Source organism: Leucopleurus acutus, assembly GCF_964270905.1.
Source record: "Leucopleurus acutus genome assembly, chromosome: 11".
NCBI classification, from domain to species: domain Eukaryota; kingdom Metazoa; phylum Chordata; class Mammalia; order Artiodactyla; family Delphinidae; genus Leucopleurus; species Leucopleurus acutus.
In genome coordinates this window covers 38,133,126-38,152,659 of record NC_139152.1, presented here as the reverse complement: position 1 = coordinate 38,152,659, position 19,534 = coordinate 38,133,126, and the positions used below count along the sequence as shown (strand labels likewise).

The 19,534-nt window shown below is 40.9% G+C and overlaps 1 protein-coding gene across 1 annotated transcript in view; it reads left to right on the top strand.

Moving 5' to 3' along the window:
* The window catches only part of SLC38A1 (solute carrier family 38 member 1), a 68,157-nt gene extending 49,971 nt beyond the window's left edge, over positions 1 to 18,186 (top strand). The window contains exons 5-16 of the mRNA XM_082850806.1: positions 3,533 to 3,606; positions 5,062 to 5,154; positions 5,461 to 5,542; positions 6,524 to 6,606; positions 7,991 to 8,049; positions 8,171 to 8,287; positions 9,536 to 9,615; positions 12,755 to 12,855; positions 15,123 to 15,241; positions 15,751 to 15,892; positions 15,995 to 16,092; positions 17,872 to 18,186. Of these exons, the coding sequence (XP_082706932.1) occupies positions 3,533 to 3,606; positions 5,062 to 5,154; positions 5,461 to 5,542; positions 6,524 to 6,606; positions 7,991 to 8,049; positions 8,171 to 8,287; positions 9,536 to 9,615; positions 12,755 to 12,855; positions 15,123 to 15,241; positions 15,751 to 15,892; positions 15,995 to 16,092; positions 17,872 to 17,973 (1,150 nt within the window). The 3' untranslated portion in view covers positions 17,974 to 18,186. The remainder of the gene's footprint in view (positions 1 to 3,532; positions 3,607 to 5,061; positions 5,155 to 5,460; positions 5,543 to 6,523; positions 6,607 to 7,990; positions 8,050 to 8,170; positions 8,288 to 9,535; positions 9,616 to 12,754; positions 12,856 to 15,122; positions 15,242 to 15,750; positions 15,893 to 15,994; positions 16,093 to 17,871) is intronic.
* Positions 18,187 to 19,534: the final 1,348 nt, after the last annotated feature.

Genomic DNA, 19,534 nt, shown 5'->3' with positions numbered 1-19,534 from the left:
TAGGTCCAGAGGGTAAAATAGGGACCCAAGATAAACACAACAGCAGAAGTTTCAGCTCAGCCTCAGTTCCAGTGCACAGCACTTTCCAGAAGCAGGGTGGGTTGCATATGTGTCCCCTGACAGAAGACTTTGCAGACCTGGATGCCTATGTGTGGGCACAGAGCATAGAGGTTTCCCATCCTGCCTGAAAAGCTGGGCAGGGTAGTCTCTGAAGGTCTCTCCCCAGTCCAGGAGTCTAGAATTCTGTTTCCTAACCAGCCTCTTTCTTCTCAGGGGACACGAAATCTACTGGAATGTCCCTGCACCACGTTTTTCAAAGTATCGCTGACACATGAGGGTTCTCAAAATCCCTGAACACGTTCTTCGCGAGACTGACTCTCCCGCCACTGCTTCCCCAGGGCCCGTGTTCCGTCATATGTTCTAGGTCCCCTTCTCTTCAAGGCTGAACATCAGTCTGAACTATTAATACCTTGACAACTCAGTTGCCTGTTGTTGAGGTTTGGTTCCCATTGAAACATGCCTTTTTCAGCGAGCAGCTTTTGCCCCAACCATATGGAAACTTTTGGTCCATGGTTAGCTGTGTGAAAGCTAACATGATACCCAGATGAAATGAAAAAAAAGGAATCACTTCTGTTCCTCTTAGCACAGGAATACCAGCTTATGTTTCTCCTCCAGGAAACCAAACTATATGTACAAATATTTACTTGTGTAAATAGGGGCACAGTCATGCTCAAGATAGAAGAAATGTTCCAATAAGTCCTTAGTCTCACGAGTCATTCTCCCTGCTCTTTCTTTCAGATGTCAGCTCCGACTGGATCCTCTTAAACTATTCTAGGATCTGTGATAACCAATTCGATATTTTATTGCTTCTTTCCAAGAATCTAAATAGGGAGATATACTTTTCTAAATTTTAATTCCATTAATGCTAGATTCTGTTATAGGCTAAAGCAGTGATAGAGTTTTACATACAGAAGTCACCTTTTAGTGACCTGAGAGAAAAAGGTTTTTGCTTTATATTAGTCTTCAGTCTTGGAAGGGAAGGTCTATATGTTGGGAGGGATGGAGAAAAGGGTCTCCAGGGATTGGCTGTCAGACTTACTATGGGTCGTTTGGCCGGGGGTGCGGTGTGATGTCTCTCAGACATGAGAGCAAGGGGCTTGTCATCGCTGTGGAAGGATCTCATTCTGCTGTTGTTAAGTTTGGGGAAGAAGATAGGTGAGCTCCCTGCTAAAATCTTCCCCGATCAACACTTTTCTCCCACTTGGAAAAGAAAAAGAGGTGAAACGAGTTTATGAAGAAATCCTTTCTCTTTTGCCGAAGGCCACAGGCCAGCTGAGCATATCTACAGAGAAGTCCACCCAAAAGAATGGCTCAGAGCCGCTATGTGCAAGAACATGTGGTCCCAGGGCTACCAGCTGGGGGAACAGATGTTTCCGTAGAATGTTTCTTTTGCTACTGAGGACCCAGTTCTCCCTGGCTGAGGGCCTTTGGTTACCCATTAGGTAGATGTTAGTAATTATCCCTCCTACAATGTACATATTTCGAAAGGTCATACTCTTTACTCATTAGCCTGGGGCCCAGTGGTAATATGTCCTCTCCTCCCCAGGTCAGTCCCAGGAGAGTCAATTCAACAGAGGACAGGGTCACTTCAGAAGAGCCCATGGCTAATCCTCAAATTGCATCCATTCTATCCCCAGTTGGTAGCCCAGGATCTTCTCTGTGCCACAGAAATCCTCTGTGGCCCGTCACAGGCTCTTGTGGAAGTTGCCACTTAGGGTTCAGTATCAACATGAGTGAACTCTGAGTGAAACTCAAGGCATGCTTCCTTAACATAAATATTATCTTATAAGATGAAGAAAAATCATACCACAGATGTGTCCTGTCTCTTACTCTCCGGCAGAGCGTAGCAAATCGTGTTTCATTACAGATCTCAAAACTGCTGGATTGCTTAATAAATGCTTGCTCTCCGTTTTTCGTGTCCCTTAACCAGAATAGGTAATAAGGGACTTACCCTCTTATTCACCCTCTTACTCAGGGATCTGAGTCAATATATGTCCGAATGTACTTCTTTACAATCATATCTTAACCTAAATTCCCCTTTATTAGCCGGTCAGTTGGACTTTCACCTGAAGTGTTAGATTTTCCATTCTTCCTCCCATAGACTTTCCATTCTTTCTCCCAGTGTTTGTTTTACTTCTGCCAAGCCCTGTCACTCTTTTATGGTTTCTGGCCAGTCTCTGGCAGTCCGTCTGCTCTGCCCTTGGCTGTCTGTACTCCCCCGTTTATTTCCGCATGGTTGAAACGGAGGAGAAACAAAATGCCGCGAGACGAGAGAAAGCTAAGAAGCAGTGTTTCTGCCTGGGGCAAGGGAAGGTACCTGAGGAGGTGACATCTGAGCAGTGGTTCAGCAGGTGTGCGGAGTGGGGGAAGGGCTGGGAAGAGGCCCACGCAGAGAGAATTGCACAAGGCGCCAAGCACCGCTCAGCAGTACTTGCTAGAAAAAGAATTGCCTTAATTACTCAAACATGGAATCAATTGCAGTAATGCATTGTTCCTGGGACATATTTCCCTACATCAGGAAGTGAGCGGTCTTATCTAGGGGACTGGAATTTAGTTCTTTAAATAAATAAGCTTTATTTGCAATTCTTAGGTCTGTTTTAACCAAACGATTCAGAAATAATCTATGCCATCTCCCACATCATGCTAACTGTGCTTTTTCTCGAGGAAGGTTTGATAATGAGCCAGATGTACTAAAACAAAAACATGAGTTTGTCGTTCAACAAAGTCTTCTCATTCCGCTTGGTTGTCAAACTTTTCCCATCCGTTAAGAGAGGGAAACTTATTATTATTTTAAGAGAAACCGGGTGCAAAAAAAAGTGAATTATCTCAGTGGTCTAATGTATAGATTCAAAGATAGCCATAAAGTAATTAGGTGAAAAGAACCTAGACACCGTTTGGCCTTCTGTTATAGGCGAGGGATGGGAGACATCAAGCAAGGTGCCCACAGTCACGTGGTCCTGGACCTAAGGGTCACTGAAAGCCTTTCCCTCAACATCCCCACTCACCCCACTCCCACCCTCACGCCCCTCTCTCACACTTCCTCACGGGGGTGTCACAGCAAGTGCACCATAGGCCACAAAAGCTTTCTTTCACAATGTTGTTTTAAAGTGGCCTCAACTGAAATGATCCCAGAAAGCTATTTCTGTTTACGCTTAGGATTACAAAGCATTTGAATTCTTGGAGTTACATTCTAATGAGCAGTTCTTTACCTGGTAGAACGTTTTTTATTGAGGATGTTAAGGAGGGTGTGACTAATAGGTTCCAGTATCTGGATCCTGTCAATGAATAGCGTTAACCGTGTAACATCTAAATCAGCCTTGGCCTTTCTGTTGGTTTGGCCAAAAAGTTCATTCGGGTTTTTCCGTGACGTGTTACGCAAAACCTGAACGAACTTTTTGGCCAACCCAATGCAATGTGAGGTCAGGGTCTGTGTTCTTCATAGTTATCACAAGACTTATTTTCTTTGCTTTAGGGTACTTCTGACTTCAGTAACACTGCTGTCCATATATTCAATCAACCTTCTGTTGATCTGTTCAAAGGAAACAGGTAAGCTGATGGCACGTCTAGTTTTGTAAAGCCAGGGTCATTGATTCTCATGGTGATACTGTGAGCAAATGATACTCTCCCTGTTCAGCAACTTGATTATTAAAGAAACACAGTACTTTGACCTGTCGTCACTGGAAGACCTGTAGAGGAATTTACCTAGAGGAGTAGATAGAGCAACATATAAGTTAACTTGTTATGAGCAATGGGCGAATAACATTGCCATTTAAAGAGAACCCTCAACTACACCTGCTTTTCTAGTTTAAGATGACTTCATTTTAAAGGCCTCGGCTTTTTCCTTAGGTCTTTATAAAATCAGACCAAGGACCCCATGTTTTTATATGACAGCCTCCAAGGTTTCAAAAGTAAACAGAGCTTTCATTCCCTTTCGTGCATATTCCAAGGAGAAAACGTGATTCCCAATGCAACGTGGGAGTGAGTGTGCTGTGAAAAGACTTCAGGTTCTCTGGGCAGCGTAATACCTGAAGTGTTTATTTTCTGTTCCTGGGACACTGGATTATGTGTGTAATACTTTGACTTTTACTCTAGCTAAAACCACATTGGCCGACTATTACTGTAGGTAGATGACTCCATTTAACTGGAACATTTTCTAATAAACTGCAGATCTAACCATTGTCTAGGTTAAACACCAGTCTTATGAGAGAATAAACAAAAGTTTAATTGTGGTCTGACTCATATTGCTTCCTGTGAACCTTTTGAAAAACGTGAGCTGAACTGTTACAAAGAAGTATAAACCCATTTTCTTAAATGAATGGTTTAACATTGTAGTATTTATTGAGATGAGCCGGTTGAACACTTTAGAATTTTGCTATGGCCAAATTATTCTCTTGACAGAGTTATCTGCTTCCCTCTTTTGTGAGTTGCAAATCCCTGAACTAAATTTTATCAAAGGTCAGAATTCTGATGTCGTGGTTATTACACGTTTCTAAGCTTGTTACTGTATTTAGGACCCATGAGGCATTGTTGGAATATTACTAAGATAATTCCTTGTTAGCCTAATCAGTTCAGGTGATTCATTCAAAAGGAACTTTTCTTCCCAAGCATCAGGATTTTTATTTTTAAATCAAATTTTTATTTTAATGATACACACCAGACCTGAGAATAAGATCAGAGTGGGAACTTCCCCCCCAGTAAAGCAGGGAGACTTTTGAGACAGTAAAACAAATAAGTCTTATGGCCTCATCGTTTATTTGCGGTGCTTTTGTCGCCAACCTGAAAAAGAAAAAAATCGTGGTCATGTCTGACATTCAAAAATGTCAAGGGGTTGTTTTGTCATGAGAATGCCTTAACCCTTGCAAAGCCAAGAAGGCTATTTGTGTGATTTTTGATAAAGACACAATAACTTGGGGACTCGTCAATAGAGTGATGAAATCTTGGCTATTTTTAACATAGGGAACTCTGTCATTTCTTCTGTTCTCAACTGTGGTTTTTAAACAGGCTGCATGGTTTACGAAAAGCTGGGAGAACAGGTCTTTGGCACCACAGGGAAACTTGTCATCTTTGGGGCCACCTCCCTACAGAACACTGGAGGTAAAAAGATCGTGTTTTTCTATACATTAATGTTGTGAACATTATTATTTCTTTCTAATCCCGGTGGTTGGGTGGCCACATGCATTTTAACGTAATTCAAGCAGTATCCTTCTCATTGCTAAAATGGCGCTTGGAAAGTCCAGCAGGCACGGTAGTCGCTTAACAACCAAGGATACTGGGACAGTGTCTACAGCTGTCTTTGTGTCTTATTGAAGGTTAGTCTAGGAACAGGCTGGTGACCTTTTATATAGCTTGCAACGTGAGCCTCAGTATCCTCTTTCTAAAAATGTTCTCATTTTCCTCTAGCGATGCTGAGCTACCTCTTCATAGTAAAAAATGAACTACCCTCTGCCATAAAGTTTCTAATGGGAAAGGAAGAGACATTTTCGTAAGTTATAGACCGTTGTTTGCGAGATAACTAAAATGCTTTTAATTGAAATGTGGGCTAACTAACGTTTTTCTTTTATGACGACTGCAGAAACAAAGTTTTCCCTAGGCTGTTTTTTCTTGGTTTGTTGTTTCTGGGGGTATATAAATGAAGGAAGCAGGCAGAGCCATTTGAATCTGAGCATTTAAAAGGTAGATTCATCAGTCATGCTGTAAACGCTAGGTGCTGCAATTTCCCAAGAGCTTGAAATCTACATCCAGTTTCTATGAAATAGAACAGATGTGGAGTATTTTTGACACAGAAGTGGAACAAGCAAGATTAAGACCCGAGTCTCTTCCTTAAAGAAGGGACAGAGCATTTGGGGAGCAGAACTGACGTGAGCCAGCCTCATTAAAGATGCAGCTAACCTTGGAAAACGTTGCAGCTGCGTTTAGTGCATCCTGTGTTTTGACTACCTCTTGTTTAACAGTTCTTGTCAGTCTTAGTTTCTCTGTTTTCTTTCAAGGGAGGATCATAGAAACCAGAGTTCCTAGTGTTCTTTCATCAGGATTCAAGGTCAAATACAAGGGATTAGGGAGAAAGCAATGGCTACCTGTGGTGACTTGTTTTGCGATGATATTAGCCAAGCAAAACAGAAAGGAACTTTCTCTTTAAATAATTGAGAAGAGAAGTTGTAATCTGACAGAACGTAATGTGTGCATTCAGCTTTGAAACGACGTAAATAATTCAGAGGAAAGGCATGCTTAGCCAGTGGGAGTGAGGGGGGAAGCAGTGTCTCTTCTTCTGCTGCCTGGGGAGAGAGATGATAGTCAGTGACTAGTGGTTGGGTCCAAGTGGTTGGATAAAACCTGAATAATGATAAAAGTTAATGGTAAACATTAGTAATAGTTAACAAAGTTTAAATACTGTGAAATTTTATGTGTGAGGAAAGAAAAGTCACTTTCTAAGAAAATGTGACCTAACTGCTTACATGCCTTTCAGAGCCTGGTACGTGGATGGCCGCCTTCTGGTGGTGGTAGTTACCTTTGGCATAATTCTCCCTCTGTGTCTCTTGAAGAACTTAGGTAAGAGCTTGCTTTTCTCATAGTCTCTGCAGTACCCAGGTGAATCAGAAACCTAATAAAAACGAACAACTTTGCCCTCTGCTTGCACTTGTAGGGTAAAGATTAAATGAGTGATAAATTACAAGTATTAATCAGGCTTGACTTTAACATGGGATAAAAACACTGGTTGGTATGTGACTTCCTAAGCAATCCCTCTACTAAGCTGTGGAGGGAAGAAGGGAGGTCCTGGGACCAGCAACAGACAGTGCTCTGTCCAAAAGCACAAAGTCCAGGAAATGGAATTCTCCTCATACAAGGTCTTACATACTCTGATTATTTAGATGAGCAGAATTTCACATCTGATATCAAGACAGAAAGTTGCTTATATTTTACCCCAAAGTATTATGAATCACTCTTAAAATTATCAGAGTCTAACCGGTCTCAATTATTTGCTTCATTGAAGGGAGAGAGAGAAGCAAAAAGTCAAAAGTGGTAGATAATCACTAAGTCATATCCATTTGGTTTTGACATTTTTGTGTGTGTGTATTTGGAGACCAGGGTCCCTGATGTTATGGACATTTCGTGTGTGGAATAATGCAGCCAGACTGCCGTCCAGTCCAAAGCCTCTGAAATGCATTTCCTTTAATTCTGGGCTCATTCAAGGCAGACATTTAACGTTCTTCCCAAAATGATTGCTAACCATAATTTTTTGTTTTGTATGAAAAATACCAAGCCTCTGTAGCTGTTCTGTGAGACCTATAAGTAGATTTTTTTTTAAGCTACTTAATTATCTGGTTTCTGAGTCTGTGTTTAAGCTTTTCTGTGTATATACATGTAGCTCTTTTCAGTGCTAGTGGAGAAGGGCTCTTCTCCCCCAGGGGTGAGAATAGTGCAGCCCCCAGAGACCACTGAACTCTGCCTTTCTGGAGGTTATGGTGCTTGGAGATCTCCCAGGCATTCCAAGGGGAGCAAGGTGGAGATCCTCAGGTGTTCAGTTTCTCCCTAGAAAGCACTTCCTCTCCTCTGCGTATATTCAGTGTTTATACAGTATGTGCATAATCAAGAATTATTGAATGGATCAAGGAGTAAATGGGATTTGGCCATAGGAATCCATCCGAGTACAGCGACAGAGACCTATGGCCAAATTTGGGAAGGTCTTTTCCCCTGGATTCTGGGAATCTGTGTTCTCTGTCTAGTGTGTCAGGAAGAACTGGAATCAAAACACAATGCTATAATGTTTTAATTTCAAGTCACCATTTTTGCCAAGTAAGGTAGCACTATCAAATAATCTTGTATTAATACTAGCATGTATGAATACTATTGGAACCCCAAACTATGCTTGAAAGAATGCATTGAAAGAGGTGATGGATGAAATCATAATAATTCTTTAAACTTTTTTTTTTAGGCTACCTTGGCTATACTAGTGGATTTTCCTTGAGCTGTATGGTTTTTTTCCTAATTGTGGTAAGTGCCGATTGAAATGGTTGGCTTGGTTTTGCTGTAATATGATGCTATGTAATAATTATGCATTATTTGGCTTTATGTGATAACGTCTGATTGTTTCTCCTTTATTTTTTAATACTAGGTTATATACAAGAAATTTCAAATTCCCTGCATTGTTTCAGAGCTAAATTCAACAATAAGTGCTAATTCAACAAATGCTGGCATGTGTACGCCAAAATATGTTACCTTCAATTCAAAGGTAAGTTTCTTATCCTTTAAATAGAAAAACGAGTGTTTCTACTAAGGGCATTTGTATTTCTCAGACTTCTTTTGATTAAACTGTCTTTGATGTGTTTGTTCTCAAAAGAACACTGTATCACTGCTTCCAACTGCCACAATCCATTTAGGGACCTTGGAGAAATATACAAATTGTATATTTCATCCTCCCTTTTACCCAGTTTATGTGTAGGACAGCCTTAAGTATTCCCTGTGAAAACCTCTTTCTGGATAATTGTCTCAGCTCTGTTATTCCTTGTAGATCTTTAAAAACAGATTAATAACTAACATCCTTAGCCCACTGCTTCTTATCTTGTGGTGACAGAAAGGAACACCTCAGACTTCCCCAGCAAGTACAGTTGAAATACAGACGCCACCACAAATTGGCACTTAAGGAACGTTCATACGACATATTGGGAAATGATGGACTATGGAACCAGTCAGGCTTGGATTTGAATCCTCAGGCAAATTATCAACCCCATTTGTAAAATAACTATTCTATTCTGTATCTTACAGGGTTTTGTTAGAATGTGCCTGGTACAGTGCTTGGGCAAAATTAGAGCATGAGAAATGTTACTTTTCCCTCCTTCTCTGCCAACTTCTTTTTGCATAAGAAGTTACTATATTGAATTTGGGAGTTTTAAAAAACCTTATCGAAGAAAACGAATTTAGCTCGTTCTCTCTCTCTCGCCGTCTTTTAACTCTCAAGGATACAGCCAAAGCAGTGAAGTGATTTTCTTTTTAGAAAGTAACTTTCCTTTTAGATGCCATATTTAAGGCTGATTGATGCGCCCTGTATAGTGCAAAGAGCAGTAAAACGGAGGTGGAAGTTCTGGGCGTGTTGCCTAGCCTGTCTTGGAGGGAGTCAGGAGAACAGCACTGGTCTGCCTCAGGGTTGCTGTGGGGATTCAGTGAAATAATGTAGGAAAGTGCTGTGTAACCGGCTAGCGCCACATAAGTACGGGGTGACGCAGTGCCTGGAGGTTGTAAAATACACTGTGGGTGAGCCCAGCTCTAGGACCCCTGTCTGCCAAGTGCCTAATGTCTCAAGCTAGATAAGCTCTCTTAGAGAAGCTGCTCCTATTTCGATACCAAAGCTCTCCTAATAACCAAATAATCCAGGGATTCTGAAGGGCTGTCAGATGAAAAGACGACTCAGAAATACTGGAGCTGTACAGTTTTTATGGTAAAAATGCCTTTCCATAACATTTATATTTTTTCTTTCAAATAGACCGTGTACGCTTTACCAACAATTGCATTCGCATTCGTCTGCCACCCGTCTGTCCTGCCAATTTACAGCGAGCTTAAAGAGTAAGAGATGTGTTTAATTTTTTTGCAAACTGAATCATTTTAGGGCCCCTCATTAATAGGCAAGTACTGTATTTAAAATAAATGGACTCACATGATGAATCCCCGCTGACTCATCACCCAGCTTCAACATTTACTTTCTGCCATTCTCAAGCAAGAAAAATCACTAACCTACAGTATATTTTGGCCATAAATGTATAAAGCGGCTTACTCTGTGGGCTTTTTCTTGTTGATTTGGTTTTTCAAATGCTATATTACTCAAGAGAGTTCAAGTATTTGTGTTGCTTTATGTTACTTATGATTATTTTGCAAGTGGATAATAATAATCTTCATACCCATCTGTGAGCCACTAAATACACTGCATCTGATTTGCCTTTTCGTTGACTTGGAAAAGGCTGGTAAATCAGGCAGGAAGAAATTTATGTTAAGACCACAAACTGGACAAAAGAATATTGTTGTTCATTTCAAACGATTACAATGATTATATGGATTTGTTTTTGATTGCTGTTAGAGAAAACGAAAGCCCGGCTTAGAAATTCCCTCATGGGTTCTCTTTTTAGCCTATTGTTGTCAGACTTTCCACATAAAAATAGTCATCATGGCATAGTGTCTTTTTTTGAGGTAACTGGTTTACAACTTATATAGGTTTCATGTGTACAACCTAATATTTCTCCTTCTGTATACATTACATCCTGCTCACCACCAAAAATTTAGTTTCCATCCATCACCGTACAGTTGATCCCCTTTATGCATTTTGTCCTCCCCCAGCCCCTTCCCCTCTGGTAACCACTACTCTATTCTCTGTAGCTACCTCCTTGGTTAGTTTTATTCCTAGGTATTTTATTCTTTTTGTTGCAACTGTAAATGGATTGTTTTCTTAATTTCTCTTTCTGCTAGCTCATCTTTAGCATACAGAAACATGGCAGATTTTTGTATGTTGACTTTGTGCCCTGCAACTTTACTGCACTTGTTTATTATTTCTAATAGTTTTTTGGTGGAGTCTCCAGGGTTTTCAGTATTTAAAATCGTGTCACCTGCAAATAGGGACAGCTTTCCAATTTGGATGCCTTTTATTTCGTTTTCTTCCCTAATTGCTCTGGCTAGGACTTTCGATACTAGGTTGAATAAGAGTGGTGAGAGTGGGCACACTTGTCCTCTTCCTCATTTTAGAGAGATAACTTCCAGTTTTTCATCATTGAGAATGATGTTAGCTGTGGGTTGGTCATATATGGCCTTTATTATGTTGAGGTAGGTTCCTTCTGTACCCACTTCATTGAGTTTTTATCGTAAGTGGGTATTTTGTTAATGTGGTATATATATCACATTGATTGATTTGAGAATGTTGAACTATCCTTGCATCCCTGGAATAAATTCCACTTGATCACAGTGTATGATCCTTTTGATGTATTGTTGTATTCAGTTTGCTAGTATTTTGTTGAGGATTTTTTGCATCTATGTTCATCAGAGATATTGGCCAGCAATTTTTTTGTGTGTTTTGGTATAAGAAATCAACGAAACTATTTCTCAGACATTGTGTGTTTTGGTATCATGGTGATGTTGACCTCATAAAATGTTAGGAGGCATTCCCTCCTCTTCAAAATTTTGGAAGAGTGTGAGAAGGATAGGTATTAAATCTTCTTTAAATGTTTGGTAGAATTCACCAGGGAAGCCCTCTGGTCCTGGAGACTTGTTTTTTGGGAGGTTTTTGATTACTGTTTCAATCTCTGTACTAGTGATCAGTCTATTCAGATTTTCTGTTTCTTTATGACTCAATCTTGGAAGGTTATGAGATTCTAAGCATTTGTCCATTTCTTCTAGGTTGCCCAATTTTTTGGCATATAGCTTTCATAATATTCTCTTGTAATCCTTTGTATTTCTGTGGTATCCATTGTTATTTATCCTCTTTTGTTTCTGATTTTATTTATCAGGGCCTTCTGTCTTTTCTTCTTAGTGAGTCTAGCTAAAGGCTTGTCATTTTTCTTTATCTTTTCAAAGAATCGGCTCTTAGTTTCATCGATCTTTTCTATTGTCTTTTTAGTTTCTCTTTCATTTATTTCCACTCTGATCTTTGTTTCCTTCCTTTGGACTTTGTTTGTTCTTCTTTTTCTAGCTCCTCTAGGTGTCAGGTTAGATTGTTTATTTGAGATTTTTCTTGTTTCTTGAAGTAGGCATCATGGTATAGTCTTAAACTCAGAAAGACATACAATATAGCTATCTGTTTCCATTTTGAAACAAAAATAAAGATGATGTTATTTAGCATTGAATTCACTCATTAGTCTTCCTCTTTCATATTTAATTGATATATGAGTAAACTTTGAAGTATCGGTATTTACATCTACCTATCTATGTGTTCATCAGGCTTACTTTATGACCTTATATTTAGGGTGTTTAAATACGTCTTTGGCATCTTTTAAATTTAATAGTTCAGCTTTTAGTTTGTAATTTCCTCACATGGGTACTTCTCAATTTTTCTCGTTTTCCATACTCCCTTTTACGACACACTCAAATGTTGTGACTGTTGGTGGTCGACTGTTGGGTACAAGTCTTGTGGATTAATTGTTTGGGCAGTTAAAGAAACTTAGAGGTTCATGCAAACTCCCAGAGTAAACTTGACCTAAGAGAGAAAGAGAGAGCCCTTCATTATCCCAGCTGTGAGCTCTTAGGCACTCATTGCTCTGGAGACAAACAGGCTTCCCTGGGGCTATTCAGTGGGAAAACCGGAACTTAAATAGCAGCTTTAGCAACTGAACACCGAGGTCAAGTTGTAGCTCTGCCCCGAGGTGAGAGAACAGCTTTGGAATTTATTCTGCCTTTTTCCTGTGCATGCTGAGTGTAGAGATAGTATCTATCAAACAAACGTTAAAAAATACTCTTTGCTCTACAGATGAGAACTCGATATTCTTTCAAAAGAATGGGGAAGAACATTCAAGGGATTGTTCATTACCTGGCTGTCTCTCTCACAATACCCATTTGGTGTAAAAGAAGTTATTATAAACTGGCATATTTGCTGGGGGTAATTTCAGGTGGTCAGGTCAGCCCCAGCCTGATAGAAGGTTAAGTTCTATTCTTCAGTGTTAACACTGGTGCTTACATTCAGTAATGTGGTTTTTAATTTTTCAAATTCCTTTATCTTTGTTTTTAGTCGATCACAGAAAAAGATGCAGATGGTTTCAAATATCTCCTTTTTCGCCATGTTTGTTATGTATTTCTTGACTGCCATTTTTGGCTACTTGACATTCTATGGTAAGTACCTTCTGTCAGTACATAAATATAGGTATTAGTAAGTAAATTAGTAAAAATCAATATCAAAATAACTTTTAATATGATAGCCCAAAAAGCAACAAATCTGTCCATTGACTTGGTGACCTTTTCCTCTACTTAAAGCAAATGGCAGTGGTTCCTTTCCATATTCATGCAGACTGCACAATAGAATAATTACTGAAACAATATACTGTAATTTTTTCTCCTAATACTGTCCTTAAAAGAAATTGCATTTTATAAGCACGCCACCTTTACTGAGGAAAGTTTAAAACTATAATCAGAGAAGGCTTTCCTAATTGCTGTTGAGAACTGGGTCAGATTCCATTAATAGAAAAGAGAGACAGATTTTGAAAGTGAGAAAGAGTAGAGTGCTACACTCATGACACTCTGCATTAATTAAAAATGAAGCACCTGGGGCTTCCCTGGTGGCGCAGTGGTTGAGAGTCCGCCTGCCGATGCAGGGGACGTGGGTTCGTGCCCCGGTCCGGGAAGATCTCACGTGCCGCGGAGCGGCTGGGCCCAGTGAGCCATGGCCGCTGAGCCTGCGCGTCCGGAGCCTGTGCTCCGCGACGGGAGAGGCCACAACGGTGAGAGGCCCGCGTACCGCAAAAATAAATAAATAAATAAAAATAAAGCACCTGATCCTTCAGCTGCAGGTGGAGCCTTGCAACGATTTGAAGCAGTGACATAGAAAGTTGAAAGAAATGGAATCTGAAAAAGAACAAGGTTTCGTTTGTATCTTTTATTGACCCTGTATGAATAGTTTACCTTCTTTTACTACTTCTTCATCTTCTTCTATTCCAAGCATCCTGCAGCTTTATTTAACATCTTTCGTTATCATTATAATTTGGGACCTAATATAAATTTAAATACATAAATTTCACATTCTCTATTAAATAATATTTCTTGGGGGCATTTTTTCATAAACACACATGTCTCAAAATTTAAACACATCTAGAGATGATCAATTCATCCTAGAGAGGAAGGGGAGCACCAAGTCCTAACCACTGGACTGCCAGGGAATTCCCTTATTAACATTCTCACAAGCGATAGAGAATAGCATTGTCTAGTGAGTCCATAAATACCACATTTAATTTCTGCATAAAGATGGTGTTCTTAAGTTTCCTGCAGAGTTGTAGGGATTAGGGTGGGTAAAGGGAGGGAGAGAGAGAGAGAGTACCTAATGTTAGTTGAATGGTCTCACTGCAACCTTGTTTAAGCTATGATTTTTCTTGGCAAATCCATTTTTTTCCCACATAGAATAGAATACCAAACCCTTTCATACTCTTAGGTCAAAGAAAAAACTCAGCTATTTTTAGACGGTTATGAATTTTGAATCAAGGAAGTTAGAACTAAGGAGATTTTTATTATATCCTAGGGCCCTTTTTCTAAAATTGAGACCCATCTCTGGCCCTGACTAGAATTGGAATTCCACACCCTGAACCTTGAGAGGGGAGGGAAACTATCTTTCGTCAAAGGAGTGAGCGTTTTCCAGTTGGAGATAAGATGGCAGAGTAGAAGGACCTTGAGCTCACCTCTTCTCATGAGCATCCCTAAATCACAACTAACTGCTCAAAAGTCATTGATAAAAAAGACACGAGTGAGCATTCTTGCTCTCAGTGGCTGCCATTCTAGCTTTGGTTCTCTTTGAAATGACACTTCCTGAAGTTCAGAGTTGAGAAAAAGTTCAAAGTGGTGTATAAGCTAAGTACTTTTTTTATGAGGAAAACATACCTGGAAGAGAAGAATGATGAACTTCACCATGGTGAAGTTCCATGGGTACCTCTGCTGCTTGGACATTGAGTTATAAGAGGAGAGTTTGAAAGTGGCCCCGTGGGGCCTGCAGTCCACTTAGCGAGAGTGAGGCTATTCTGTGTTGTTTGATGAGTGGCACCAAGTCGGGGAGAAGCTAGACGAAGAAGGGCTTTGTGCTTCAACCGTGTGGTATTTCTACCCCCAACTTACTCTTAGGTTTAGTGTAGTGTAAGTTAAGCTCCCCACTTGGTATAACTTCTTCTAGTGATTACTGTACATTCCTTTTTGCTACAGGTACGTGTGGACAGGTGGTGCCCATCTCACACAGGGGATTTTTCTTTTCAACTTTATAAATTGTGAATAGACACTTCGATACCCAGAACCTTGCTTTCCTTGCCCTTTAGTTTACAAATTCTTTGTGGCTCAGAAAACCCATCATTCCGTGATGTGCCTTTGTCTTGTTTTAACACCCTCTTACGTTTCCCTCGTTTTAGAAAACGTGCATTCGGACCTCCTCCACAAGTATCAGAGTAAAGATGACATCCTCATCCTGACCGTGCGGCTGGCTGTCATTGTCGCTGTCATCCTCACGGTGCCGGTGTTATTTTTCACGGTGAGTAAAAGGCCTCAGTGCAACTTGAGAAAAGCTGAGGTCTCCTTGCAGAGCAAGCCTGCTGCAGGGAACTCTCCTGCATCATTGAAACTGCATCAAGAAAGGATCCCAAAGCTCTTTGCAAAAAAAGTGGGATCAGTGAGTTAGGGTAACCTTCTGATGGAATGAATCTTCGTTCTAATTTATCTGTCCCTCTTCTTTACAGAGAAATGTAGATAGACTGTTTGAATCCCAGTCATCCGTGACAGGGGAATATAGAAGAACCATAAAAGAACACTCAGTCATAGATAAAACAGAAACGATCCCCCTGTTTTATTCGTAAAGAAAAAGACTTCCCATCTTAAGTCAAGCCCCCCTGCTTCCCAAACTGTTAAAGCTATCTATAAACTCACTAGGCATGGCAAAACATGTCCCAAATGCCTGTGCACCAATCTTTCAGTCACTGCCGAGAAATGTGAAAGGCAGCGTGCTGTGGGCATTACGGAATTTTTTGTTTTCTTTTCCTGCAGGTTCGTTCTTCTTTATTTGAACTGGCTAAGAAAACAAAGTTTAATTTATGTCGTCATGTCTTCGTGACCTTCATACTGCTGGTTATTATCAACTTGTTGGTGATCTTCATACCCTCCATGAAGGATATTTTTGGAGTCGTAGGTACGACTTTCTGACTTTCTGCTTATTCTATTTACAATAGCTGTTTAGAAACCTGAAGTTTCACGATAACAACCTCAAACTTTGTTTTTCCTCATTTTTCAGGAGTTACGTCTGCTAATATGCTTATTTTCATCCTTCCTTCGTCTCTTTATTTAAAAATCACAAGCCAAGATGGAGATAAAGGAGCTCAACGAATTTGGGTACGTCTCATGCCAGCCACTCTCATTTTTCTGATTAGTTTTTCACTGAAATATATCAAATACATAGTCCATCTCCACCAACTAATACTACTTTTAGGGATCTCAAAAGTAGGCAGCAGTCCTAGTGTTCGCCCATTTGGGAAATTTAAAATATCAGAATTTTCTCCATTCCCTCAAAATATTTTCAGGTTTTGCTCTTTTGTGCCTTATTTTGCTCTGCGAGGGCAGGGCCAACTGAAAGATTAGACGTTTATCATCCTGTGTCTCTGTAGGGTAATGCCTTGTCTTTAGCAAGACCTGAAGTGGAAAGGGGCTCAAAGATTTTATGCAGTCTGCTGTTTTGGTACAATTCCTAGTCCTGTAACTCCATGCTACAGCCCAGGGAACCTGCAATGCCTTACTTTAAATGGCTGAGTTAGTGTAAAGAGTCTTTTTTATGATTTGACAGAAATGCTTTGGAGCAGCAGACCTGGATTCAGAAACTACCTTTCTATATTGGGATTCTTGTTTCCAGGTCTGGTGAAGTTCAAGGGCATCTTGAAGGTGGTGCACTTGGAGACAGTGAGGGAAGCAGGGGTGAAGTGGCTGCTACATGAGTACCTTCTGGAGCACCATTATGTTTGGCTTCGGAGAAGGCTTCTCAGCCGCCCTCCCAGATAGTGTAAGCACTCCAATCCACATGTTACCTGAGTCAACAGACCCGGATGAGAGACATAGGCATGGGGGATCATCGCTGTGCATGGAGGAGAAGCAGCGTTGATGCTGGTAGAGCATCTGCTTCCCCAACAGGATTATCCCTAAAGCCATAAATCCTCAGTCCTTCTAGAGCTGACCAGTGGGGACTTCATGAGGACAGAGAGGAAGAGCAGTCACCCTGGCACAGCAGTAACGTAAACTAAGATTAAGTTTGACAATGATGGAGACCTACTGCCCGTGAATTCTCTGGGCCTCTCCAACCCTGCTCCCGTTTCAAAACTGCTAGGAGGATCTACCAACTAGCATTAGACAAGGGATCCAGTCCATCTGGGGACCCAGTGGGAGTTACACCAGACCGGTGACGGTGAGCCTGTGTGCAACCCTCCCAATGCCACCCTTCACCTTCTCCCCTTCCCTTACCTCTGTCTCCCCATCCAGACTCTAGTCCAGCCCCCCTGGCTCTCATGTTGCTTCATCCTTCTCCCTGAATTTCAGCTCTCATTGGAAACTCTCAAGGCCAAGCAGTTTATAATCTCGAGTTCTCCAGATTCTGGAGTTAGGAACCTGCCCCCTGTGGCCTTCATCAACCCTTGAAATAACTTTGTTTTGGACACCCATTTCCTATGTTCACTCTATCAAATCTACTTTTCTTTTTGATATCCTTTTAATACTTTTTCAAACAGAAATGTTTGCCTGCCAGCGATAACCTAGGTTGGTTGGTAAAGAGTAATGAAACGACCTGTATGTTTTCTAAGCCCATTCTTTTTTTCGGTTGTCGTCTTAGTCTGAAAGAAGCTGTGAGGATACCGTCAGCTGTAGAACAGATTCACTCTGAGGTGACTGTGAAGTCAAAGGACAGAATGCAGAGGATGGTTCTGATAGCTGGTTTTTCTTAGTTTCCCATCCCTGGAGAATCAGATGCACACAGTTTTAGAAAGATTCTCACAGTTCGGCAATAGTTGTAACAAACTCCAAATACAGAGGGACTCAAAAAGAGCGGGAAAAGCATATCTGTTTTTTCCCTGGTATGTGTGGGAAATGTTTGCTTCCCTGAAAATAACCGTTGCCTTTCTGTCACTCCAGGCTGCCCTTTTCTTGGGTCTGGGGGTGGTGTTTTCCCTGGTCAGCATTCCCTTGGTTATCTACGACTGGGCCTGCTCATCAAGTGGTGATGAGGGCCACTGAGACCAGATGGAGAAGGAAACGGTCAAGTTACCACTCATCAGCAAGCCCTCATCGCATCCTTTGCAAGTTTACAGAAGCAAACAGAAATTTACAAGATACACAATGGAATAACACTTTGGTAACAAAACAGAGACCTGTTTCTATCATGGTTCATGTCCCTCCAAGATTGGGGATCAATTTTAAGGATTATGGATTTCTTTTGTTCCAAATTGCACGCAATCATATTTTCCAGTACTTTTCCCAATCAGTTATTTTTCACTCTCCTAACTCTCTTTTCTGTGATGTCATCGTCTCTTAGAACTTGGAAAACATGATCATCCGTCATGTTTATTTATTACACATCCAGATTCTGACATAATTTTCCTACTGATGTTCAGCTTATAATATCTGTACCTTTTTAGAAAAGAAAAGAATCTTGAATTGTATATATTTATTTTGCTTTACAGAAAAAAAATGGTTTCATAAATAATTTGCCTATTTTGGTTAACATAGCACATAGGGATAATCATATGAGAGTCACAGGGCGCGCACCCTTGCTGGACCAGAGGATGCCCAATATTTGAGGCAGCTCTGATCACCTGGCAGCCGAGCTTCTGCAGCCCATGGCCTCGCTGGCACCGCATCCCACTCTGTGCAGAGATATTCTCTGGCGACTGTTCTCAGCTGGGAAGGGGATGGGAATGATTCTTACCTTGGTAAACATACTAATCTACACATCTGGGTAATCTAGCAAATGAAGTTTTGTTTCCCCCTTGACAATTTCTGTCAGAGTTACTCTAAGCTGCGTCAACTTCTATTGGGGAAGACCCATGATACCTTTGTAACAAATTGAGAAGCGAGAGTCCTACAAAAAGGTTGTCCAAAATGCCTAAGGAAATATTCCTCGGGTGCAGGTAGCCTTCAGCCCTGCATCGGTATTGTTGAAGGGGGAAAAGCGTTTTCTTAAATTACAAACCCAGCCGCTTTTACTCATGTCCACCAGCTTTTTGCACAGAGAATCATGTGTATCTAACCAAGGATGATCTAGGATAAGTAATTCCTGTTTTATATTGGGTACCTTAGGGGGGTCTTTAAAAGACTTGTTTTATATCTATAAATTTAGGTTATTACAAATATAAGATTTTTGTACCTTAAATAAGCCTCATTCCTATTTCTTCTCCATTAACCATCCATCCAGTCTTGAAAAAAGAAAACGAGCCCTCAGAGATGGTCTTTGAGAAGAACACGTGATGAAATCACTGTGTACCTTTCTTCCCCCAGATGGGGCCTTTGGCGTCTGTGCTCTCTCTCTTCTCGCCCCTAGTCAAGGGTGGGCCGTTACTGCCCGCCTGACGTGAACCACACAGGAGGACAGAGTTGCCTCACACTCCTACCCCAGCCCCTCTCCTAAAGCAAGTGAAGGGAACTACAGAGAGGCTGAAAAAAGAAGAGAGTTTGGGACAAGGTAGCTTGGAAAGGCGTGGGAGACAGTATAGAAACCCAGCACCGCATTCCGCCTGAGCTGGGCCATCACCTATGATTGGATTGTCCGTATCACACAGTGAGAAGTGTGTGTACCCTG